This window comes from Trichinella spiralis, assembly GCF_000181795.1.
Source record: "Trichinella spiralis strain ISS 195 chromosome Unknown Scfld2, whole genome shotgun sequence".
Lineage (NCBI taxonomy): Eukaryota > Metazoa > Nematoda > Enoplea > Trichinellida > Trichinellidae > Trichinella > Trichinella spiralis.
In genome coordinates this window covers 2,579,954-2,603,924 of record NW_003526941.1, presented here as the reverse complement: position 1 = coordinate 2,603,924, position 23,971 = coordinate 2,579,954, and the positions used below count along the sequence as shown (strand labels likewise).

At 35.0% G+C, this 23,971-nt stretch overlaps 6 protein-coding genes across 6 annotated transcripts; 4 read left to right on the top strand and 2 right to left on the bottom strand.

Moving 5' to 3' along the window:
• Tsp_03075 (CRM1 C family protein) lies at positions 1-5,530 on the bottom strand. The gene is made up of 19 exons (XM_003379365.1): positions 5,414-5,530; positions 5,170-5,344; positions 4,993-5,099; positions 4,699-4,814; positions 4,077-4,191; positions 3,900-4,019; positions 3,350-3,505; positions 3,125-3,301; positions 2,538-3,063; positions 2,223-2,458; positions 1,843-2,061; positions 1,678-1,782; positions 1,402-1,614; positions 1,110-1,304; positions 916-1,018; positions 644-883; positions 412-574; positions 244-340; positions 1-180 (listed from the first exon to the last, which is right to left on the bottom strand). The coding sequence occupies exons 1-19, from the start codon at positions 5,528-5,530 to the stop codon at positions 1-3; spliced, it is 3,360 nt and encodes a 1,119-aa protein (XP_003379413.1).
• Positions 5,531-6,558: 1,028 nt separating this feature from the next.
• On the top strand, positions 6,559-7,079 carry Tsp_03074 (60S ribosomal protein L34). Its single transcript, XM_003379364.1, has 2 exons — positions 6,559-6,717; positions 6,885-7,079. Exons 1-2 carry the CDS (start codon positions 6,559-6,561, stop codon positions 7,077-7,079), a joined length of 354 nt encoding a protein of 117 aa, XP_003379412.1.
• A 772-nt stretch (positions 7,080-7,851) lies between these two features.
• Positions 7,852-8,302, top strand: Tsp_03073 (hypothetical protein). The gene is made up of 2 exons (XM_003379363.1): positions 7,852-7,948; positions 8,031-8,302. The coding sequence occupies exons 1-2, from the start codon at positions 7,852-7,854 to the stop codon at positions 8,300-8,302; spliced, it is 369 nt and encodes a 122-aa protein (XP_003379411.1).
• A 462-nt stretch (positions 8,303-8,764) lies between these two features.
• On the bottom strand, positions 8,765-11,589 carry Tsp_03072 (hypothetical protein). Its single transcript, XM_003379362.1, has 7 exons — positions 11,453-11,589; positions 11,075-11,088; positions 10,559-10,650; positions 9,574-9,753; positions 9,415-9,540; positions 9,013-9,073; positions 8,765-8,880 (listed from the first exon to the last, which is right to left on the bottom strand). The coding sequence occupies exons 1-7, from the start codon at positions 11,587-11,589 to the stop codon at positions 8,765-8,767; spliced, it is 726 nt and encodes a 241-aa protein (XP_003379410.1).
• Positions 11,590-14,316: 2,727 nt separating this feature from the next.
• Positions 14,317-15,783, top strand: Tsp_03071 (putative WAP-type 'four-disulfide core'). Its single transcript, XM_003379361.1, has 4 exons — positions 14,317-14,383; positions 14,452-14,640; positions 15,099-15,275; positions 15,434-15,783. Exons 1-4 carry the CDS (start codon positions 14,317-14,319, stop codon positions 15,781-15,783), a joined length of 783 nt encoding a protein of 260 aa, XP_003379409.1.
• Positions 15,784-17,359: 1,576 nt separating this feature from the next.
• Tsp_03070 (putative WAP-type 'four-disulfide core') lies at positions 17,360-23,867 on the top strand. The gene is made up of 6 exons (XM_003379360.1): positions 17,360-17,624; positions 18,403-19,043; positions 21,643-23,001; positions 23,135-23,271; positions 23,341-23,433; positions 23,516-23,867. Exons 1-6 carry the CDS (start codon positions 17,360-17,362, stop codon positions 23,865-23,867), a joined length of 2,847 nt encoding a protein of 948 aa, XP_003379408.1.
• The last annotated feature ends 104 nt before the right edge of the window (positions 23,868-23,971 follow it).

The following is a 23,971-nucleotide window of genomic DNA, read 5'->3' as shown; positions in this document are numbered from 1 at the left end:
TCAAGCATTTAAAGCAGGGCCATTTCCCATCGGCTCTTCGATCATCTCTTCAGAAATTTCATGCGGATTCAATATGCCAGGCACCGCTTCAGCTGCTCGGCGTTTCGCTTCCATTGCCGCTTTTACTTCTTGCTCTTTTTCCGCCAAATATAAATCTGATGTATCCTCGCCAGTGTATTCCTGAAAATAAATAAGCAAGCAATGAATCAAAAACTTTTCAACATAGTAGAATTAGATAATTACTTTGATTTGAACAAGAAAATCACGCAGATGTTCTTTCAATTTCTCAACATCATTATCGTAGCTCAAAATTCCTTGCACAATGATGCGCACTTGTTCACTTTGATTTAAAAAAAATAGTAAATATTAATTATTGGCAATTATGATGAAACAAGATGATGCTGTTCTTACTCTGTCAAATGTGGAAAAGCCTTTTTCAGCAATTCGAATGTATACTCCAAAACGTACTCAACGTTTGACTTCACTTGACCAGGTCCTTGTAGGGGTACTTTGATTAAGCCTTCCTCCAATTCACGGAACATTCTGCCAAGTGTTACAGCAAAAACTGTCAGACCTAAAATTACAAGCGCAACAATAAACTGATAATAATGATGATAAAGTTCTCAACATAAAATTCACCAACCAGCAACTTGTGCCATTGTGCTGTCTGTAACAACTGACAACAGATGGCTCAGTATGGTCAAATAGTACTGCTGGTAAAAGCTTTGAGCCATATCTGGACTGACTTTAGTAGAGAAACTATCCAAAAGACGATCCAAAATTTCCAAACCAATTTCAGTAATATTACGGGTGGTATGTTTAAATGCCCAAACAATCGCGTCAACGATCAGAGTGAACTGGGCCGGTGGAATCAACATCAGCGCTGAAAGGAAAATAATTTTTTGCCTAAACAACGTTTTTTCTTCAATTCTTCAATATTACCAGTAAAACAGTTAACAATTATGGAACGAATAAACTGGAAAAAATTAATCCTGTGTTCAGGGAAGTCTTCAAAGTCCTACAAAACGTGGATAATTAGAAGATAAGCTTTAGCCTATTTTTGCAAACGAACGCAAAAATGAAAACATTACGATCACACGACTAACTACCTTATTGATCATCTCAAGAGTACAGCCAAATAATGCATCCAAAATTTTCGGTACATCTTCAGAAACTTTTTCCTTCATCTGCGTGATAAGCACTGTGCAAGCGGACAGCACTTCCGGTTCACGGGCAGAGGGAACGTTGCGCTGGTAATCGAATAAAACAGTGTCAAAAAGTGGAGGAACAAAACTCATGTATATCTGCAACAAACATATACGCTTATTTTATAATTAAAACGTCTATATATATATATATATATATATATATATTCATATATTTATATTTATAAATACGTACCGATGGCAGCTCAGGAATTCGAGCAGATTCGCTGATGCTGCTGAGAGTGGATATCCAAGTATTAATCAAACGTAGCACCTCCGTTTTCACAGCGCGCATACATTTGATCAAAGGCTGTTTCAGTACAGATTCGCCATGCAATGTTACTGCGGAATTAATATTTTCCGACGTGACCTTGTAAACATTCAACATATCCAAGTAGATACGACAGAGCTGAAGAAGAAAATATTTCAACTTCAAATAACATTAATTTTTTTTAAAAATAATATAATAAACCTGTGGGAGAAATGGATAACCAATTGACCTGCAGGCGGCGCTGTTCGTTTTCAAAATGTTCACCAGGTTTTTGACAACTTCAATGTCTTTCAAAATTTCCACATTCTAAATTAAAAAAAGAAATATTACAAATAAATTTTAATTTTAACCAGAAGCAATACGAACCGTTGTCGCTTTGAGAATAACATCATCCCATGTGTGATTCGGCAGAGACATCAAACGTTCGATCAAATTGTCCCGGACAATTTGTACAGGTTGCGCGCTGATGGTATAACCGACCGCTTCATAAAACACATGTACCTGAGCCGGAGACAAATCACAAATGATTGTGTTCAAAGAGGCCAAAATTTCCTCAATAAACGGCTCCTTTTCTCCAGCTTGAATCTACAACAAAAAAAAGCTGGCTAGATTTTCACAATTAAACCCCCTAAGCATATTTTTCCTGTTACTGCGAAACAAAAAATACTGAAATAGAAAACCTTTTCAATTGATTAATTACGACAATCCAATCCCATTACAAATGCTGAAATTAACATAAAACTCACAATGACAAAATGACGTCGACATTTGTTAGCAATTTTAATGAACGTGTCGCAGGCCATATCTTGTACACCTTCGTGTGTTTCGTGCATGAATTCAAAAAGTTTGTTAATGACAGTTTTCAAAAATTTCCAATGAGCTCTGAGAAATCTTGGATACTGTCCAACAACGTACATTATATTCGACGCAATCACAGCTTTGTTCTCTTTTCCACGTTTCTGCTCGCACAAACCAAGCAAATCTGTTGTCAAAAAGAAAAAAACATATTGTATGATAAAAAAAAACAACATCACAACAACAATAACAACAAAATCACTCACCGCGAATAACCATAACTAGAAAACGCTTCTCGTCCTCTTCCATTAAAGCACCACTGATCGATCCAATTGCCCAACAAAGACAGTTTAAATTTTTCCAAGACCACTCAGACCCGTTGGTTTGATTTTGCAACTTTTCAGTCATTATTCTCTCCGTATCGGCACAGTCCAAGTGAGTCAAATATACCAACGTTTCTCGCATGGTTCTGTAAAGGCTTATTGCGTCTGTATCCATGATCGTCTCACGTACAACTTCGCCTTCATCGTTTTCAACAACCAAAACTTCTTCGGGCTTCGCCATACGACTGATAATCACACTGCGCAGTCGACTCAAGTATGGGACATAATGATAACGAGTGCACAGTGAATCTTTTCGAATCAACTGAATAGCAAGGTTCATGGTTAGCAGAGGATTCGTTAAGGGCGGTTCTCGATACAGTTCAGCAACTAGCCAATTCCAATAATCGAGGCATATTTTGAATACTTCCATATCGTCGACTTCGCTTATTGCCAACAAATAATTCATTGCCTGATATGAGAAATAAAATCGAATTAATTAATTAATTGTGAGCAGAAGTGAAATAGTTTACCAAATCAAAAGGTGTGCCCAACAACTCTCCAATTTTTTCTTTGCATTCAGCTTCAATAATCTTGCAATGCTGCCGCAAGATCGTAGACAAAAACAGAGCGAGATTTGAGATGCATTTTTGGTCATTGTCATTACCCATCGCATAAGCTTCTGGAATGTTTGTATGCGGTGGGAGCATCTAATTACAAAATAAATCAACTAACCGAAGTAACAATGCACAATTCACATTCAAACGTACAGTATTCAACTGCTGCATCGTTCGAGAAAACAGTCGGCATATTGTAGAAGAATAAGCCGGGGGCGCATTTTTCGGAAAAGTAACACCCGCAATCTCTGTCAGGCACATCAAAGTGACATTACGAAACGGCAGGATGCTTAGAAACTGAAAAATAAAATAAATTTCAAAATTAAAATCTGTAAACATTAATGATTAATTACAACTAAATATACAAATATTAACATAAACAGTGACTGAAAATGGAAACTGAAATTCTTTCGCTGTGCATTTAACTTATTTAACATTCAAAATAAAAAAAACTTAAAACTATCATCTTTTAAACTTCAATAAATGGGTACAGAAAAGCAATTTGCAGCTAAACTTCGATGGACAGAATGTCTGCCTACTTGTTGTTTTCAACAGTCCCAACGAAACTACTGTTCTCAGTAACAACAAACATCCCAGTGCATGCAAATGCTCCATTTCAAAGAAGCTCAATTTCAAACGCATATGCTCGACTACAGACAAATTACGAAAAAGAAATCTACTGCCCGCTCACCTTCGCAGTAAGACTTTCGATCAAGTTCGTTTCAAATATGTAACCAACAGGAATCCAAACTAAGAAGCCGAGCAATGTGTTCAACGTGGCTTCAACCAGCATAACATTGGTCGAACTCTCCTGTAGTAACATTATAAATAAACAAATTTTTAAAATAAATAAATCAATTTTGCTTACCAAAATATGCTGACATAGCTCGAAAATTGCACGAAATTCAGAGCAAAACTGCTGTTTCATGTGATTTGCCTTCGTCTGTGTCATCTGACCAGAAGAAAAATCAAAAACTTCTTCACTGAAAGCAAAACGTCAAGTAAATTTCTTTTCAACACATTTCTAAACCGCTTAAGACGAACACACAAATCAAAAAATTTTATCAAAAAAATAAATATTTATCAAAACTTTTCTAAATCATCAATTAATATTGTTCAAACATAAATGAACAATTTCTTTACATATATGTATGTTTTTCAACATCACACACTAAACTTCGTATCATATGCACATAACACTTGTTTATCAATAAAATCTAATACCGTACATAATATACTGTATTTTCTGACGGTTACAAAGTTAACAACTTTACAATCTAGAGTCCAAAAGTCACCAAATCAAATTTACATAATATTCAAAAATGAAAGATATAAAACTTAAATATTTAATCGAAAATGAACCGCACAACACAATAAAATTTCTCTTTACAACGTTACGTAATAAACCAAAAAATAGTGTAAAATGTGAATATGCAAAATTCGGCAAAAAAGATATATTCATACAATGAAACATGCAATAAAAAGCCTACCTTAACAATTTCAGGATCACCATATTATTTCGACACAATGATTCATTGGAACGACTGGACCCAACAATATCACTGATAAACGTAGGCCAGTGTTTTGGCCATTCCCGTTTAACGATCTAGAAAATGAAATGCAAAATTTAAACATTAATGAAATTAAAAAGAATAAGATAATAAAAAAAATTTATTACAATTATCATTAAACGATTCTCAAATTTTTCTTTTGCTTAAGCAAAAATAAACCTAGTTGTTAAAATTGCTAAAATAAAATTACAAAATCAAATTCCAAATACACACCTGCACCAATACCATGTTCATCTTGTTCAGAAATACTTTTTCATCTTCAGAAAGACTAGGATTGGAAGATATACTAATAATGCGATCGACTAAATACTTTTTGATACCTAAAATGAAACTTATTTCATCATATATGTTGTATATATTCAATTTGAAAGAAAAAACACAAAAAAGTACCATCACACTGATCGCGGGGAAGGCGACGCCAACGAGTATTGACAAGGTTTTCTAAGATTTGCAAAGCAAAGTACTTTGACTGTAAACTTCTCGAATATTCCAATACAGCATCTACTCTAGTCCAAGCTTCGTTGTTTTCTTTCAACATAGTTAAAATCTCTTGAGCTTTTCTTTGCTAGAACATTTTAAAAAGTGTTCATTGTTAACAGAAGAATGGGTAAAATAATGAATGTTTTGAACTTACTATTTCTCCTGTACCGCAATACATCAAATTAATAACCGCATCAAGAAGTGAGACGTCAATGACCGGAGTGTTAAATTCCAACAATTTGCTAGCTTTTACTAATATTTCTTCTGCCATTTTACCAAACACGAGAAAAACACTACGCCAAAAATCACTTCCAAAAATCTTTCCCACTCACAAAAGCGAAAGCTGCACAGAAACAGCTAAAACACCCTAAAACATATCATTTCTAAAAATTCTGTCCAAATAATAACCTTAAAAAGCAAGTAAAATAATGCCAAATAAGCGTAAACAATTTCAACTTACACGGGGGAAGTGCAAAAAAAAATACAACAACAAGTGAATTACAAAAAATACAATATAAAACAATGCTTAAATTAAATTTGATATAATAAGGAAAATGACAATTACTGTAAAAAAAGTGATTATCTTACAGGCGACACAAACAACAAAAGCAGCAGGGAACTAATCAGCGGTACTTTCAGACTACAGTCAGTCATGTGGTAAAACTTGATAATCATATTCCATAAACCTTTAATTTCTGATGAAAGTTATTTGAAAATCATTAGATTTTTTGAAATAACATGTTTATTTGATTATTTTTACTTTAAAAAATTTACTTTAATTTCCGATGTAATTTTTATGCTGAACAACGGCTATGTCAGTAAATAGTGAAATGAAAACTGTATTAATTTTAACAAATAAATTTGAAGAATATATTTATGTCCCTAAATACTGTTTAAAAATTTCAGTAAGGCAGTGTGGTAAGCTCAGTAAGCAATTATTGCTATTATCATTACCATTAGATCATTACTATTATTTGAATAGAGCAGCTATTAAATTTAAATTATTTATTCAACACCAAAGGTGATATTTATTTTTTTAAGATTGTATATTATATATACATATGTATACCTATATGATTCATATTTATATATATATATATATACGTGAATTTATTGCAATAATTTTTGAAAATATCATACTTTTCATACTGTAGATACATGAAAATAAGTTACGGTAGTGCGTACACGAGTATTCATATATGTTAGACGAATATTGAAAGTAATTTTATTAACTTTGAATTATTTGAGTGTTTTGTTTTTTTAAATTTTCATTAAAATTCTTCAGGTCGGTGGAAAGAAATGGCAAAGAGGCTAGTATTTCGTCGTCGTTTATCATATAACACTGCGTCGAACAGACGTAAAGTGTCGAAAACGCCAGGAAACCGTCTCGTCTATCTGTATCCGAAAAAACCTGGCCAAGTACCGAAATGTGGAGACTGCAAGGAACGTCTGCGTGGGGTATAATTTTACATCATTCAATTTTTTTATTTTTTGATTGTCGAATTACTTTGCTGTTTATTGTTCGTTCATTTATAAGTAAGCATGGTTGGAATAGTTTGCAAAAATATATGTTGTAAGGGCTGTGCTGAAGTGTGCATATATTTGTTGTTTTTTGGAAAATTTAGCTTCGGCCTGCTCGACCAAGAGAACTTATGTCAATGCCGTGGCGTCACAAAACAGTTAGTCGCGCTTATGGCGGCTCACGGTGTTCGAACTGCGTGAAGAATCGCATCATGCGAGCATTTTTGATTGAAGAGCAGAAGATTGTCAACAAGATGATGAAAACGCAAAACAAGATGAAGAAAGAAGCGAAAAAGTGATCATCATCACTGTAGATGCAAATGAACTGTTTCTGTTTGCATGCAGTAAAATTTCTCATTTACTTTGACATTTGAAACCAGAAAAATGCAAAACAAAACATCACCAAAATTTTAATTAATTAAATAATTGATAACTTCAAACGTTTGACATTCAAACGAATTTAATTGAAAATAACAAATGTTGTGCGGTGCGTCTTGCCGGCAAAACGGATCAACATCAGCATTAATTGGTGTTGCATTAGCATTAGGAAAACAATGGGGCGAAATGAAAAGAAAAAAGGAGGAAAATATAAGCAGACAGTAGACTAGAGAAAGGGAGTCGAGAGGAAGCGAAAAATATATCAGAGGAAGAAGGATGAAGAAAAAAAAAGGTTTTTTTCATTACAAATATGATAATAAAGCAAAGAGACAAATAAAATAAAATAAATGGTAGCAAAATAGAAAGAAACAAAACAATGAAGAAATTTTAATTTTAAAAAGATGAAAAAATAGAAAAGCATCCATTCAATCAATCAACGCAGTGCCCACCATTGTCTACTTTTCAATTCTTGACGCATCCAAGGTGGCAATTCGAGCTTGTCCACGTCTTGTTCGGAATTCAACTGTCGAACAAGCGTTGAATAGCATCGGTCTTCCAAACTGAGGAAAGTGCGTCTGGCGACGCTGAGCGTCATTTCCGTTCGTGCCGCTGTCGACGAAATCATTGGATAGAGACCTTCGGAACACTTGACACCTCGGAATGCCAGGCCCAAATTTACTCCGTCTTTGAAAAATGTCAGCGTGCCTTCGTCACTGTCGAAAAGCACGCCGACCGTCGTGGGCGTGTATTCCAAAAATGGTTCCGTATACTGGACCCCGTTACCGGCGTGGTAGATGACGCCCTTGTGATTCAAGCCCCAGCTGTATTGATCTTGACCAATCAAATTGACAAAGCAATATTCCTGCATTGAGGTTCGTTTGGAACCGATGCCGAACATCAGGCTGGTTCCAAAAACGCGATGCGAGACGTCAATTTCCCAATAAAATCGACCACCGGACAGCGGGCGGTTGCCGCGCACGCCGACCGTCCCATTGCTCCAATCCGAATGGAAAAGCACCGACCGACCGTAGGAACCGTAAACACGAATCGAATCATTCTTTTCGTCCACATCCCAAGTCCAACAGTCGTCGCAGGAATTTTTCAACGGCCATTCAGGATCAACGGTGTTGGCCCTCTTCGGTAGTTCACACTGGCATATGCGCATCACGCCTTGTCAAGATCTGCGGATTTTTCACCTCCTGCAAAAGAACAATAATTTTTTTCCAACTTTAACTACAATTTTATTTATTTATTTATTTAACAATATCTGTTTACAAAATGCTATCGTATACGCACACAAATACACACACAGATGTGTGTATATCTCTGCATTTAATCGGCGAAAATAATATAATTCACGCGCCTGCTGAAACACGCTGCGCATTTTCTAACAAACCTGCTGCCAGTCGCGTCAAATGCTTTGCTTTATTAGCATTATTCATTCTTTTTCCGTTGCAAAAAATCCCAACTGACTCAACAAGCTGAATTTCTAATCGATCAATCAATCAAATCCATTCACCCACGCCCATCCACATCCATCTAAATATACTAAGCCTGGATGGGTGTTTTTCTTCATTTTATAATTTTTAACGAACGAATGAATGTATTATAATATCATCTGCGTGATATGAAGATATGAATCACGAAATTGGAGTGGACAACGACAACGACAACGACAACGACAAGCTCTCATCTCTGATTTCACGACGTTCGCAAAGCCAGCTTAACAAGTGTCAATAAAACTGACCCTGTTGGAAATGGATGAAATGTAGACAGACGCGGGGTTTCACAGATGTCAACTGACGAAAAACAGAAAACCAACTATCACATTATATATATAGAATATTATATTACCAATCAATCGACATTTCTGTATATCCATATTATGTAGATGTAATGGAAGAGCCCATCGCAGCTATAAACTGCAACTAATTCCCTCTTGAAAAATAATAACGCAAATAGAAAAAACCTGAGCACAAATATACACCACTGCTCAGCAAATAAATAAAAACTTTTTCAATATAATTCCCACAGTGCCATTCTGATTAAGAGTCACTACTGGATAATTTTTTCATGGTCATTTTTTTAAAAGATACGTGGGAAAAATCAAATAAAAATAAACTTACAAAAATAATAGCGGCAATAATGATGATGAGATATGAGTTCGATTTCAGTGAAGAGATCGAGAATATTTATGAATAGAAACAAGCAGGTCCGAGCAAACCCACGAAATGAGGAATCGTGAAATAGGAACACTGCGCGACCATGACCAAGAAACAGCGAGTGCGTTGACCAATGGCTAGCCAAGGCCAAGCGGACACGTGACCGCGAATATACGGCACGGCCAGAAAATCGAACAGCTAAATGTATTGAAGTGTTCAGCTTCAAATATGGGTAGCCGTTTCAATAAATGACCGAAACGATCGCATGGTCGATATCCATCACAAAGCCAATTAAGAAACTACGGTCCCAGTGGCTACACCAACCTCTGACGACCTCTGATGTCGCTTGTAGAAAGTGAACCAAACTCAGTGCTGACCTGATGAATGGAAGGAAAACACACCTTCCACTACTGACCTCCTTCTGCACCCGAACCTTGTAAAATCAACATTGAAAAGCTGGAATCACATTTTTTTGACCTCTAAAAGCACAATACAACAAAACAAAGACAAAAAAATCAGAACCACCCAATGGCATATGTCCAATTATGTACTTAATAAACTGATCGAACAATAAAAAAATGAAATTCGTAACAACAATTAACATTTGTATGTCAATATTAATCATAATAATAATAATTACAGGAATAAGCATACATTCCAAAATATACTCATTTATCCCGCCTCTTAACCCTCCCCCTCCCTGCGTTATCCCCTCGCTTTTCTGTTATCTATAACTGATCTACTAGTTGTCCATCTGTTGTGAACAGACCATAAATTATCATTCAATCAAACATTGCAAAGCAAAGTAAAAACCAAAAAGAAAAATACAAACCACTTTCCAATTTTCTACATCATGAATGGAAATCGATTGTTAATCTCGAAATTGATTCGCCTCACAAATTGACCTTGCATTCTTTTTTCCCCTTATCTTTCCACTGAAATCATTCATTGGTAACACTAACAGATAACTACAACCACAACAATAACTGCTTATATAATTATATAGAAATTCGCAATAAAATGCAAAAGATAAACCAATAACAAACAAACTAAGCCATTAAAAACCGAAATAACTGACATCCAGTTGTGTACTGTGGTTTCTATGGTTTAATCGGTTCAACAATTCAATAAGCGATCAAATTAGTTCCGCTTGAACAGCAACCTGACTTCATTTCTACCGAATAAATAAATCCATCATCATCAAATGGACAAAGTGCACAAAACTAGCCGCTAATAACTAGCGTTGAAAGAAAGAAACCACACAATGCACAAATTACAGCAACAACAAACAGCAACGCGGTTGTGATATTAAAAGATAAAAAATCGATCACTAATAGAATGAATAAATAAATAAATAAATAAATTTTCTTTGCATTACATTCTACAATTTCACCTTTATATCGCAACACATTTTCTATATACAAGGTGCTAAAAACAAGCGATGAAAAATACATTCAAACTGTTGCAAAATTACTATTATATTCAATCCGCCATCTATTTTTTATTTCAATAACTGAAATTCATATGAAAATATTACCCAAATAATCGTACTTTGTCTGAAAACAAAAATTGTCGAACAGACAAAAAAACCAATACAACCTCACCAACATAAGAAATGCACTTTAAAAGGCACTTCCAAAATGTACATGCGTTCATTTAATGCAAATTTTTAAATTAAAATCATTTCATCATCGATGAAAACTGAAGTGAGAAAAAGTAAAAGTTACATATATTTATAAATTTAATTTGCTTACTGGTGAAGTTCTTTCTTCAAAAAAGAAAAAAAAATCTATAATTTCCTATCCATATTACATCGGAATTCATGTTTTCAATATGCAGTGGGTGTGTACATTTAGAAAAATGTGCAAGATTAAAATTTTTTACGTTCGAATTTTTATTTATTCCTTTTCACAGCTTTTATAAATGAATACGTCACATGTGTGCAACGACAACAACAACAACAAACAGCGTTGAAAATGAAAAATTGATAATTAATACAACCAGTGCAACAACAAACTGATCAACAAAACCACATCATCACAAGCAAACAAATTCAAGCAACTTGCTAGTATTAAATTTTTTTAAATTAATACTTTAAAAATATAATTTTATTACAAGTAAAGTGAATTTACTTTTTCGTACAATTTACAATGCGCAGATGATGCGTGCATGCAGGTATGCTGACAGTACAAGTTATTGCCAAAACCAGTAGAACAACTTCGTTCACATGCACACACACACAAAAGTGAAACGCGCTTGCATTATACATATATACATATATATATATATATATACATATATATATATATATATATATATATATGTACAGTGGAGTACTTGACAAACTGGCTTGCTTGTTCACCAAAAAGCAAAAAGTTGGTCAGCTACGTCACTTCAAGTTCAACAATTCAATCGAACCAAAAAGCTGTGAAACAGAAAATGCAGAGGTTTGTAAAAAAAAAACAAAAGAAATTATTTAAATTAAAAAAAACAATAACAACAACAAAAAGAACCCTCTAAGTACGTGCTGAGTGAGCTTTATAGCCAAAAAGTGACGTTCATAAACTGGCCCAGTGAACGTTGAAGTTTATCGATCTGCACTGCTAAAGATGCGCAACATCAGTAGTACCCCTGAAAGATGCACAAGAACAAATTCTGCCAACACACACCCACCCACCCACACACACACACAGACAGAACATCTCAATCGGTCAGTAAGCATTTTTACTTTTAATTCTCTTCATCCATTCGAATAATATTCAACAATTCTGCACTTTGTAGTCAATAAAATAATAATTATAGAAAAATTAAATTGAAAATCAAAGAAAACCAAAATTAGAATTGTATTTATTGAAACTTATTTCATTGCAGTGAATATTTCTATCAAATTATAAATGAGCCTCAATAGAACAATAATGGAAAAGATTTGCAAAATGGCAGGTGCAATTCTAAAAGCAGAGGTCAATCCTGAAGCTAAATCTAAGCGTCATCTGATGCCCACGCAAAATGCAAACAAAACATCCAATAAGCGTCGTATGCAAGCAAAGTAGGCACAAACACAAACGCGCACACATCAACGCTGCTTCTCATTGACAACCGAAACAGCTTGCATTAGCCACACACACACACACTTCTACTAGAAAAAGAAGAAGCAGAAGACGGACGAATAGACAGACAGACTAGCAACGGCACCAGCGAACAATTGAAAATCGAACTCGAACAAATGGTGTAAACGGAACACAAGTGACTGGTACTGCCCCGTACGTATACGCGTGCACAATCAAGAAACATTTTGAATGCAAGAAAAAGAAAGAAAAAATAACAAAATAAACAAATGATGTAAAATAATTAAAAATTAAATGAAAAAAGAAAATAAAAAGAAATTAAAATAAATGTTCAGGTTAGATTAAAATTATTATTATCATTTGCCTCATCAGAATAACATTTGCCCGCAACAACACAGATCTGATCTTACTGTTTGCTCGTTGATAAATGGAGACGAAACTGAATGTTGCCCTGGGCAGAATAATTACAAATAACACCACCATCTTTGACACGCAACTAACACCATTTTATTGAACACATCCATGACTGGAAAACTTCACCTCTACTGCATCAACATTACGAGCTTGAAAAGACGTGAGAAAAATTATGAAAATGACCACCGTCGAAAAAATGCAAACCAAGTGACACGAGAAAACATTCCTAAGCAGCATGTAAATTGTATCGCATACATCAATCATCACCAACCAATGAAAACAAAATTCACTCACCTCTCCTGAGCATTACGGCTCGACAGAGATACGGTATTCATACCTGAACGTCAAATTTCAATTACAATGTGACTTTCGTCGAAATAAAAAAAACCAAATATACTTCTCACATTTGAGCGCACCACTTTAACGGATCACATTTTATATATCGGAAAACATTTCAATCTAATAAAATTTGCTCAAAAAATTTTGTGTTTGAAAAATAAAAATCAACAACTCAACGTGAAGGTAATATTTTTCGCGTCTAGTCGTTTTTCGACGTACTTTTTTAAAAAAAACAAAGATACAAAATTATTACCAAAATCGAAATCACACACTCAGCAATGCAAATCGAAAACACAAATGACAGATATAATTAAGAACTATACGATTAAAATTACTTCAAGATTAAACCAATTATAATTAAGATTTATTATATTTTTTGAAAGTTTGAAAAAATTTTTCTACAAAATGTTCAAAACAAGACGCAATTATTTATCATTTTCGTATGCATAATATAAAATTATAAAAAACCTTTTGAAATTTATCAATAATCAAAAAACTGTAGCGGCTGTATGGAAAGGCAGATTCTGTGCGGATGGAATAAAAATGACAGCGTTTAAGTAAGATAATGATGAAATTACCTTTTTCAAAATACAAAAAAGGAACAATTAAGTTAGTAATTGTTGTCAAATGGAAATTTTATTCGGCTTTTTGTACAAGAAACAAACAACTTCAGTGTGCATGATTTTTGTTGTGCAAACAAATGAAAAGAAAAGAACACTGTGCACACTGCGTGAATTGTCGTACTGTTTGGATATGACTTCAATCTTGAAATCAAAAGATAAGCATTAAGTAAACCTGCTGCATGCGAAAGAAATTAACGTCAATTCAATAATCACTCTGCAAAGTCGGAATAAAGCAATAAGCCAGTTTGCCGGTGCACTCAATGCGCGTTGCCAATGGTAAATAAATAACCTCAAGTTTTCACATTTTTTCGCCTTCAAAAAATTCAGTGACTTAAAAAAAAGTACTCACATTACGCACGCAATTATCACAAAATGCAATACTCTCAAGATTCTTATTTATACAAATTATATGCTAATGTTACGTATAAAGAAAACGGTTTTGAAAAAGTACATACTTAAAACTGGATACAAAGATCCTGCTTGGAATAATACAAAAATAAACACAACTTTCACTACAAGAATGCTGCAGTATTTACTGCCGCATTAATTCCAGCTATGCATACCGTCCAAATTGTTGTGTGCAGCATTCTACTAATCAGCTATGCAGATTCATGGTATACAGGTAAAATTCAGGCAAATAATTTTGAATAAACTGCCGCTCACTGAATGGTTATGCAATATTTTCGTTAGTTCCATGGAAAACGTTCGACGATGATGAAGAAAAACCTGGACGTTGTCCAGAAATAATACTTACACGTGCCGGTGATTCAGTTGACAAATGTAAATGGGATTCAGATTGTCCAGGAGATCGCAAATGTTGTAACACACAAATTGGTTGGCTATGTTTGAAACCAGAAGAGAAAAACCCACCATCAAATGGTAATTCAGACTTTTATTTATACTTTACGAGAAAAAGAAGCTTAGAAATTAGTCAATATAAGCTCGTAATATAAAATGCAAATTCAGATTAGACGCTTCGATTATATATATATATATAATCAATCGTAAATAAACCCCTGTAATAAAAGCTTAACCACGTAAACTGTTGATGCTTTCTTCACAAAGAAACAACACATATAAATATCCAAATGGTACTGATAAACGAAAGTGAGTAATTAATTATTAATGATAAAGTTTTTATTAAAAATCAATAAGCTAAAAAGCATAATCAAAACTCCCTTACAAAGGAATGTACATATTCAATAATATTTTATGATATGAACTGAAAAACCATTACAGTACTCATTTTTCCAAACTATTTCATGAAAGTTGAAACCGATGCCGATCAGTGAAATAAATTCTCAAAAATATGCACTCAATTTAAAACATTTATACAGGTTACCCAGTATCGACAAAAGCAGGATCATGTCCCAGCATTTCGTATGGGAAAAGATTCAACGGACGCAAGCGAAATATGTGCGATTCAGATGATGACTGCCCAGGGCACAAAAAATGCTGTGCAACAGTAGATGGTTTAGCATGTTTACTTCCAGAAAAGCCAACCCCTGCAGACGGTAAGGTTGAAAATAAATTCGCACTTATTCAAGATTAAAAATTCCAATGCAAACTTTTCAACATCAACAACAACTAATATTATAATGGTTCTTTTATTTTTTAAATGAACAATTTCCCATCTGTACCTGAATTTCACTGACATAACTGCATCATTTAGGAAAATGTGCCGACAATTCTGAACCTCTAAGCTACTGCAGCCACCATCACCCATGCCCGTATGGTTATTTCTGCGATGGTGATGTCTGCTGCCGTATAATAAAAGCAGGTCGATGTCCACCAAATGAACGAGATGCTGCAGGCGTTCGAGTTCATTTAGTCGGTTTGGGAAAAGCATGCGATTGTGACTGCGATTGTATTGGAAATTATAAATGCTGCATCCAAAATGGCAAAGGAGTCTGTGCCAAACCAACGAGAGGAAGCCCAAAGCAGCCCCATTATAACAATTATTATGGCAACTTATATCCGTACAGTTTGTATCCATGGACTAATTGGAAAATGAAAAACTGAACAGCACATCAATAATCCATTCTTACACCTACACCATATTCGCTAATTGAAAAAATAAAATTTTCAATAAACTGAGTTATAGTTATAATGATTTTTTTCAAATCAATTTTATTCATCACAAATATGAATAATATGGAAATTCTCGTTTTTAAATATTCATTTATTCATCCTCGGTCAAGAGTTAATTATTCGACAAAACAAGCCTGCATCATCTGCAATTGAAACATTCACCAGTATGCAAATGGGAAATAAAATGACCAACAGAAAAACAATTTTATTTACTTCTTTTAATTTATAAATCAATCTTGACAAATCACCTTCACCTTTTCCAAGGAATCAATAAAATAATTTTATCGACAAAAACAATTCTCAAGGGAAAACATTTCGTTTTATTGGTTAAGAACTTGATTTTCAAATTTCACTTCATCAATGCACTTCAATTTTCATTGTCAATAAAACTGATTAAATCATTCTGCAATTAAAAATTGGTGCAACGTCCAAAAAGGCATACACAAAGTTGTATTCAAATGGAAGCCATTTTTTTCACACCTACGCTACTTCCATTCTATTGAACATCCCCACTAATACAAGCAACATTACAAAGCCGGTTTATCATTTTTAACCCAAAAAAATTTACCGTATCAAAGATGCAAAAAGAGCGTGTATTTTTTTATACTCTTCATTCTGCACTACTGTAGTCTTTACACTAGCCAAAAGCTAAATTGAAATTAACAAAAGCAACCGTACTATGAAAAATTCACCGACTAGTTTCACAATTTGGGACAATGATGAAAAAAGCTGCTACGCTATATATAAACCTGTTAAATGAGCAAAATTCATCAGTTTATTCCTAATCAAGTGCAAGAAAAACTTCCAAATAATTTTCATCTATTTCTACAACAAAATGACAACCATTCTCAACTTTCAGCATTTAGCATGCTTTCTACTGTTCATCAACTGCATGCTTAGCGTTGCAAAAGGTAAACTGTCACATACACATCTTTATTTAAAAATAATATGTATCTTTGTATGGTGTATTATTAAGATTTTTTCAAAAAAGTTACATTCAATTATTATATTAAACTAAATAAACTGCACGGAAGAATTACATTTCTGATCGCACAAAGTTTCAAATGTGAAATAGACTCCAGGTGAAATTAATAAATGAAATTTAATGACTGGAAACCTATTTCGTTATTGTCAACAATGCTTAATAATAATTTTAAAAAAATCAATGCTTTTCTTTTACTTCAATCACGCTGCTGCTAGATGATTCATCTGAACGATTCAGTTTTAATACCCATATATATTTTCAAAGAAAGTACCAGTTTCCATTTGAATAATTTCTATTTTTTCACGTCAAATGAAACTACTAATCAATTATTAATGCCACCGTGACAACAACAGTCAGAATTATTTCAAACAAACATCGCCATAATTAAGCACTTCTTTACAAGCATAAATCAATAAGCAGAATAGTCAACATTTATAACAAAAATAAATGAATACAAATGGATTCATAATTTTCACTTTAAAAAAATTAAAACAACAAATTAACTAATTAAATCAATTCAGAATGCAAGCAGAGATCTTTCTAATTCTAATTTGCATTACACAAGTAGTTCATTATTTATTTCATATTTATAACCCTAATTGTAATATATTTTATTTCATTGCTATTCCAGGACAAGATAAACCGGGCTTCTGTCCACCGTTCTATGGACAACCAAGTTTGACGTCTCTAGACCGCTGTCGCGGAGATGTACAATGTCCAGGGGACAGAAAATGTTGCCAAACGTTAAATGGGCGTGTCTGTCTGAAACCTCAGACTACTGCTGTCCGTAAGTTAATTTTTCATTATTCATTTACCTCATTGAATTCAATTCACTTCCACTAATATTAAATTCAAAAAAAAAAGAAAAGAACAGCAGAAAAGAAAAGAAAAACCCCTCTGAATCGGAATCTTAGACTAAATTGAAAAGTAAAATCAAGCACAGCTCTTTGCAAAAGCTGCTGGAAATTTGTAATTAATTTCCCACTCTCCCTTTCCAGATCATCGCAAACGATGACCCAAAAATTACAAATTTCTGCAAGCAAACTTTCAAACAAAAATTTCACCTCTCCCCAAATGAAGTATTTATGACTGACTAAGCAAAACTGGACAATAACAACCAGCCAGCCAATGTGGTGGATTCGTGCATCAACCAGTCTGCAGCCAAACAAGCAGAAATATTCCCCTACTACTAGAAGATGAGTCATACAACCTGCTTTGGTTAGCCATTTTTTAAGCTTCAATCTAATTATAGCTTAACAAAAGACAACCCAACCAATTATTCACAGTCGAATTTGATCGGCTTGCTTTACAATACTTGCACAACAACACAACAGGTTGCAAAATATTCACATTCACAACAACTTTAAACATTTCTCATCTACAACTTCCAAATATACAATGCTAGTTAATTCGACGACAAACTGGACAATTAAATTAGAGCAAAAAATTTACTGCTGCACTTTTAAACAACAAAATGAAATGTTTGCCCTTGCTCAAAAAAAACAATTTTAAAAATAAAATACGCAATAACTTCAAATATCATTACAGTTAAATTTATTTTTTAGATCTCTGTCCGGATAACAGTGTACCGTTGAAAGAGTGTGTGAGAAACCAATGTCCTGTAAACTACCAGTGCATCAAAGGTAGCTGCTGTCGATCTAACATTAAACAAGAAAAAGTCGGCACATGTCCACCGAACCCATCCGGTAAAGTGAACACAGCTGGCAACCAGTGTGAAGAAGACAACGACTGTGAATTGACAAGGAAATGCTGTCCCACCTTTTCCGGAACCCGCTGCCTATTACCACTCACCTCATATGGTATTTACCTCTGCTACTTATTTCATGTTTTTCAAAATCAGATACTTGAAGATGTTAAACGACATTATATAACTGAGAATGCAACAAATATAATAAATAACACTTACGAAATCATTTCATTGCAGGCATTTGTCCGGATAAGCAAAGATCGTACCAAACTTGCAAGAACAGTGACTCTTGTGCTGCAGGATTTTTCTGCAGTCGAGGATTTTGTTGCAAAGATGTCGGATCCGCTGACAACCAATTGCCAACATGTCCAACGTACAAACCAAACAATTTTGAATCTGGACGATTTTGCCTCAGCGATAATGACTGCAAAAGATCGCAGAAATGCTGCAAATACGAATCACAGTCTCGATGCACATCAGCCAGCGACAATTTTCCAGGTAGGCAAGTATGCTTAATTCAACTTTTTCCTGTAATTTTGAAAGATATTTTCGTTATTTTACTGGACTAAATCCTCAATTAAAACTGCATTCAATTACTAATTGCTCTAGATTAAATTGATATATTTTTCCATTTACCATATTACCAGTAGCAAGATACAATAAATAGCAATCTTAGAGATTTAAAAATTATTTCATCGTCAAATCAATTATCGAGCTTTAATAATAAAAAATCGATTTCACGTCGCACATTAATGCAATGCAATTTATTTACGAATACAGTTTGTTTGCCTTTCACCTTGCAGCAATCAAACTTTCATTTCGCTCAACATGTTAATTTAAGCATAAATTTTCATTTTCGCAAACTATTTATATATAAAATTGACATAAATATTATATTAACTTCATTATTCGGCTTGAAAGCATTGCTTTGAAATTTATTAAATGAATCAACAAGATGTTCAAAGTCTTCACAGCAAACAATTACATTACCTTTATAAGTAAAGTGTGAAGTGATGTTAACGTTGCTATTTACAGGCTCTTCAATTTCTAAAGCCGGCAAATGTCCAAATTTTTCTGGCGAAATGATAGACGGCGCAGTTGACACCTGCATGAACGACAGCGCATGCAACGGTGAACGCAAGTGTTGCAAAACAGTAAGCGGCAAACGCTGCATGCTTCCTGAATAAAATCAAACATCTCATAAAGCCTATCCTGTTCTTGTTCAGTTAGTTCAGCATTTTTTCATTTATCAAATGCTGAAAACTGTCACATTAAACTAAAAACCCAAAAACGTTGTTAAACAATAAAGCTAGAAAAACACTTTTGAAATAGTCTACCGAACTGTCTTTATCATTTTCATTCGTAATAATAATTATTATTATAAATAATAAAATTAAATTATTAATAAAAATTCATAATTAATAAAAAAAAAACTAAAATAAAAATTTACTATTGAAAATCAGCATAGATCATTTTTAACACTGAAAAGCTGACAGACTATACATAACAGTGAAAACGGGCGAAATTTTTATTACAGATATTTTCATTTAAAGTATCAATTTATGTTCCACTGTTTAATAAAAATTTTTAAGTTTAAACAATTCTTCAACGACACTGTAACACTTACCAAAATTGAAACTCAATCTTGCACAAATTAGAACTCTTTCACCTTAATTGATATCAATTAGTCAGTCATGTCAAATACTGACACTGCACTGAACAGCAATTATGTTAAGTTTAACACAAATGTCACTGCTCTCGATTAATTATAATACTTGAAAGAAAACAAATTCCAATTTCAAAATCTGTCAACTTCGGAATTCCATTAGATTCTTACCGTTAAAAAAATTCAAGTTCTATTGAGTATACTGTAATTAGTAGTTTCAAATTGTATAACTTATTATGATTATTTGTTAAAACATGTTAATTCGAAGCAGTTATTAAATTAATTCTTATTTTTAATTGTTCTCTATTTTTAACGATGCAAAAATTGGCATACAATACTGCCTGTTTTGCATTATTAAAGCAAAAGGAATGATAAATGAAAAACGTTACAGAAGTTATGAAAATTATTTCAATATGAAAAAAGTGTTCAGTGTATGAAGTAAATGCTATTAAAATGTACAAAATCTTTTACTGGTAAGATTAATGGAAACAAACAGTGCGATCTCATCAAATGAATAACACTTGTCGGTTGAATCCTTTTTTTCGATCAATTGTAAAGAATTTATCGTTTCAGCTTTAAAATTTTGTGATTTAATTTGTTGATTTGTATGGCTGTTGATTTCTTATTGACAAAATGTTCTGAATGAAAAACAGTGAAGCAAAGTGAAACAAAAAGAAGGAATGAAAACACATGAACGCTTTCATTGTAAGCAAGTTACGTCACGTTGTTTGTTCGAATCGGCGGAAGCATTCGTTGCAAATGTTGCAAAGTGATTAATCATTTCCATTTTTCATCAAATCTGTAAACAAAACAACAGAAAGAAGTACTTGAGAAATTACATTATAAATTTAGCTTTTTCACTAGAAACTGAAATCAATGCAAAAGAGCGTTTGTCAATTGGTTTACGACTGCCAAAAAAAATAGCCAAATGTCAAAATGTTTGCATAAAAACAGGCCCAATCGCAACACACCTTAGTCAAATAATTTAACAACACGATAACCTTGATTATCACAAAGTACGATACATTCTTTCCTATGCCGTCCGGCTGTCACCAGGCGAGAGGACGCGCACACGCGCGTTTCTCGAGGCCAAATTTCGAGGGCGTTGGTTGCATCGATGCCGACTGTCGATGAAGAACTTTTCGCATGTGAAAGTTGGATAATTTTTCCTTTCTCCTATTATTACTATTATCATTATTATTACTGTTGTTGTTGTTGCTGACTTTTCGCTGAGCTTACAGCGTAAAAGTTTCAACAAGAATTCCATTCATCCACAGTCGAACGAAACTTTCTGGTAATTTTAAATAATGCTTGTTTTTCTTTTTTGTTTTGTTTAATTTATCAATTTATTTTGATATTTTAGAATTGTAGCATTAGTCGTAGTGTTGTTGTTAACTTTAACTTGTTTTTTTCTATTTATGCTTTCTCCAGATCGCCAACATGAGCAGCACGAATACAGCGGACGAAGATTCAGCAAAGCACATGGCGCTGATGTTCTTTCTCGATCATCTGATGCAGAAGAACGGTCGTCGCTCCATACACGATCTGAGCTGTCAGTTTGGGGCACGCGGTTTTACGGCTGACATGAGGCAGGCAGTTGGCGGCAGCAAGGAAAGTCTAGCGGATTTTCTGGCTCAATTCCCATCTCTGTTTTCCATAGACGACGGTCAGGTGACACTGAAAGGTTACGGCGATGATCCGGCCAACGCACTGGCATCCCAACCGGCTTGCTTGAACAAAGAACGCGATTCGGTTGCCGAAGCGATACGCTTCTTCACAGAAAAGCTGCGCAAATTCGGACCCGAGCTTCCGGTCAAGAGCCTGCTTGGACACCGGTCGCAGGCATCGCCGGATGTCCGACTGGTATCCGGTTGTCATTTTCGTGACTTCAGCCTGTTTCTCAGCCAGCACAAGGAGGCTTTCGTCGTCACTGGCGATCGGGTGTGCCTGAAAGAAGCCTGGGACGAGATGGAGAAGGGTGTGGATCAGTCCGAAGCTGAACAGCTGAACGGGCAGCAGGTTGTGGATATGGTTGTGCAGTTTCTCGTTTCAGAGGTCGAGGCGCACGAGACGGCAGTGCCACTGGAAGTTCTGTACCGGAAATTTTGCAATCACTTTCCACTGGCAGTGAGGAAAAGAGTCAACGCAGCCAATCCGAAAGAGTTGATGCAATTTTTGAAATTGTTGCGTCACTTGTTCTTCATTCGCTCCAACAAGGTGTCCATGAATCGTCGACGCACCACCCAGGCAGGCGGCGTTGACTACAGTTCTGGCTTGGACGACGATCAGGAGACTGATGTCAGCTCGAATTCGTCCACATCCAAGCCGACCAACGCCCCAACACGTTCGACTGCTCAGAAAGATATCACCATTGCCAGGTCCCTGCAGTCTGCCGTGCAGGCGGTACATGACATTGTCTGCGCATGCGAAGATATCGCAAGCTGCTCATCGCCGGATTTGTGCAAAGTACTGGCTGTGCATTTCAAATCGGTCATTGTTGGTCAGCACGAATTTCTCACTCTGATCACCATCTGCACACCCAACGGTCGAATTTTTGTCTTCGATGTCGAATACACGGCCAGCATCCTGCTCGAATGTGGCCTCAAAGATATTCTTGAATCGGATGAATATCTTAAAGTTTGTCTAGTTTATTATTATTACTATTATAAAAGTAACTTATTTATTCGGTATCCGTTGCAGATCGTCCACGGTTCAAAACGAGCCGCCCGTTTACTGTGGCAGCATTACAAAATTCGTCTCTGGGAAGTTTTCGATACACAGGTAGAGAGAGTTAGTTGAATATTAATAAATGTAGTATAAATGAATGCAGCAGCCTGCTTGCTATGCTGTACGATGGATGCTGCTATGAATGAAATGGGTGGTAATCTTGATTTTGTTTGTTGGTATTGTTGCTTGTTTGCAGATTGCGCAGCTGTTGATTGAAAATGACGAAAGTGGCGTGTCGCTGTTTCTGCTCAGACGAGGTTCCGTTGCCGCACTGGTCCATTATTTGAATGCGAAGCCACTTTTCGACCACGAACCTCTAAGAGCGCAAATCAGGTTTGTTTGCTGAAGCCGCAGGAATATACGGCCACATACAGTTGCACCGAACTGAACTTGGGATTTCAGAGAGCAGACCAGTGCGGCCAAAGTGGACGAAGTATGCCACATTGTCGAGGAGCTGTTCGACCTGTTTCCAAACGCTTATCGATCGTTGAGAAGGTAAGCAAGCATGCTTGATGTTCCGTTTGTTTTGCAGTATATTTCTGTCGGGTCCAAAGTTTAGCGCATGTTTCTCTTTCAGTCGCCTGCCGTCGAACAAGTTGAACTTGTTCACATCTTTGTGCCAGGATGCAGTTAGCAACCTTGACATACCTCCACACGGCCTTTCTGATCAACTGTCGCCACAACCGCAAATGGAAAACGGACATCACGGTACTACTACGTTGTTACAAGAATCCCAAGAACCAAGCGGATCTCACTCGCCAGTGATGCAACAGTTGGAAGAGAATAATACAATTTCGACTAAAAATATGAACAACACCAGTGGTCAGTTGGTTTGTACATGCAAGGCTATCAAGCGAATCAGTGTCGCTTGCCAAACTGCATCTACAGGTGACATCACATCTACGACATTTTTCACTGAAGAACCATGACGTTCGGATAGCAGTGAAAATATTCTTAATAATTGATTGCTGTTTATCCAAGGTTTACATTTTGCCCATCTTGCTCCATTTAGTTTGAATTTATTTTCTATTCG

Excerpts from the sequence above, each read along its gene's own strand:
- Tsp_03073 (XM_003379363.1), top strand. The coding sequence starts at position 7,852 with ATGTCAGCGTGCCTTCGTCACTGTCGAAAAGCACGCCGACCGTCGTGG. Across the intron at positions 7,949-8,030 it reads TGGACCCCGTTACCGGCGTG|GTTCGTTTGGAACCGATGCC; the intron begins GTAGATGACGCC and ends TCCTGCATTGAG.
- Tsp_03070 (XM_003379360.1), top strand. The coding sequence starts at position 17,360 with ATGCAAGCAGAGATCTTTCTAATTCTAATTTGCATTACACAAGTAGTT. Across the intron at positions 23,002-23,134 it reads TCGATACACAGGTAGAGAGA|ATTGCGCAGCTGTTGATTGA; the intron begins GTTAGTTGAATA and ends GCTTGTTTGCAG. Across the intron at positions 23,434-23,515 it reads GCTTATCGATCGTTGAGAAG|TCGCCTGCCGTCGAACAAGT; the intron begins GTAAGCAAGCAT and ends TTTCTCTTTCAG.
- Tsp_03075 (XM_003379365.1), bottom strand. The coding sequence starts at position 5,530 with ATGGCAGAAGAAATATTAGTAAAAGCTAGCAAATTGTTGGAATTTAAC. Across the intron at positions 2,062-2,222 it reads GTCGACGTCATTTTGTCATT|ATTCAAGCTGGAGAAAAGGA; the intron begins GTGAGTTTTATG and ends TTTTTGTTGTAG. Across the intron at positions 1,305-1,401 it reads GAATTCCTGAGCTGCCATCG|ATATACATGAGTTTTGTTCC; the intron begins GTACGTATTTAT and ends TGTTTGTTGCAG.
- Tsp_03072 (XM_003379362.1), bottom strand. The coding sequence starts at position 11,589 with ATGTATAATGCAAGCGCGTTTCACTTTTGTGTGTGTGTGCATGTGAAC. Across the intron at positions 9,541-9,573 it reads TCGACCATGCGATCGTTTCG|CTGAACACTTCAATACATTT; the intron begins GTCATTTATTGA and ends CCATATTTGAAG. Across the intron at positions 9,074-9,414 it reads TTCTTGGTCATGGTCGCGCA|CTGCGATGGGCTCTTCCATT; the intron begins GTGTTCCTATTT and ends TGCAGTTTATAG.
- Tsp_03074 (XM_003379364.1), top strand. The coding sequence starts at position 6,559 with ATGGCAAAGAGGCTAGTATTTCGTCGTCGTTTATCATATAACACTGCG. Across the intron at positions 6,718-6,884 it reads GCAAGGAACGTCTGCGTGGG|CTTCGGCCTGCTCGACCAAG; the intron begins GTATAATTTTAC and ends TGGAAAATTTAG.
- Tsp_03071 (XM_003379361.1), top strand. The coding sequence starts at position 14,317 with ATGCATACCGTCCAAATTGTTGTGTGCAGCATTCTACTAATCAGCTAT. Across the intron at positions 14,384-14,451 it reads TGCAGATTCATGGTATACAG|TTCCATGGAAAACGTTCGAC; the intron begins GTAAAATTCAGG and ends TATTTTCGTTAG. Across the intron at positions 15,276-15,433 it reads AAAGCCAACCCCTGCAGACG|GAAAATGTGCCGACAATTCT; the intron begins GTAAGGTTGAAA and ends TGCATCATTTAG.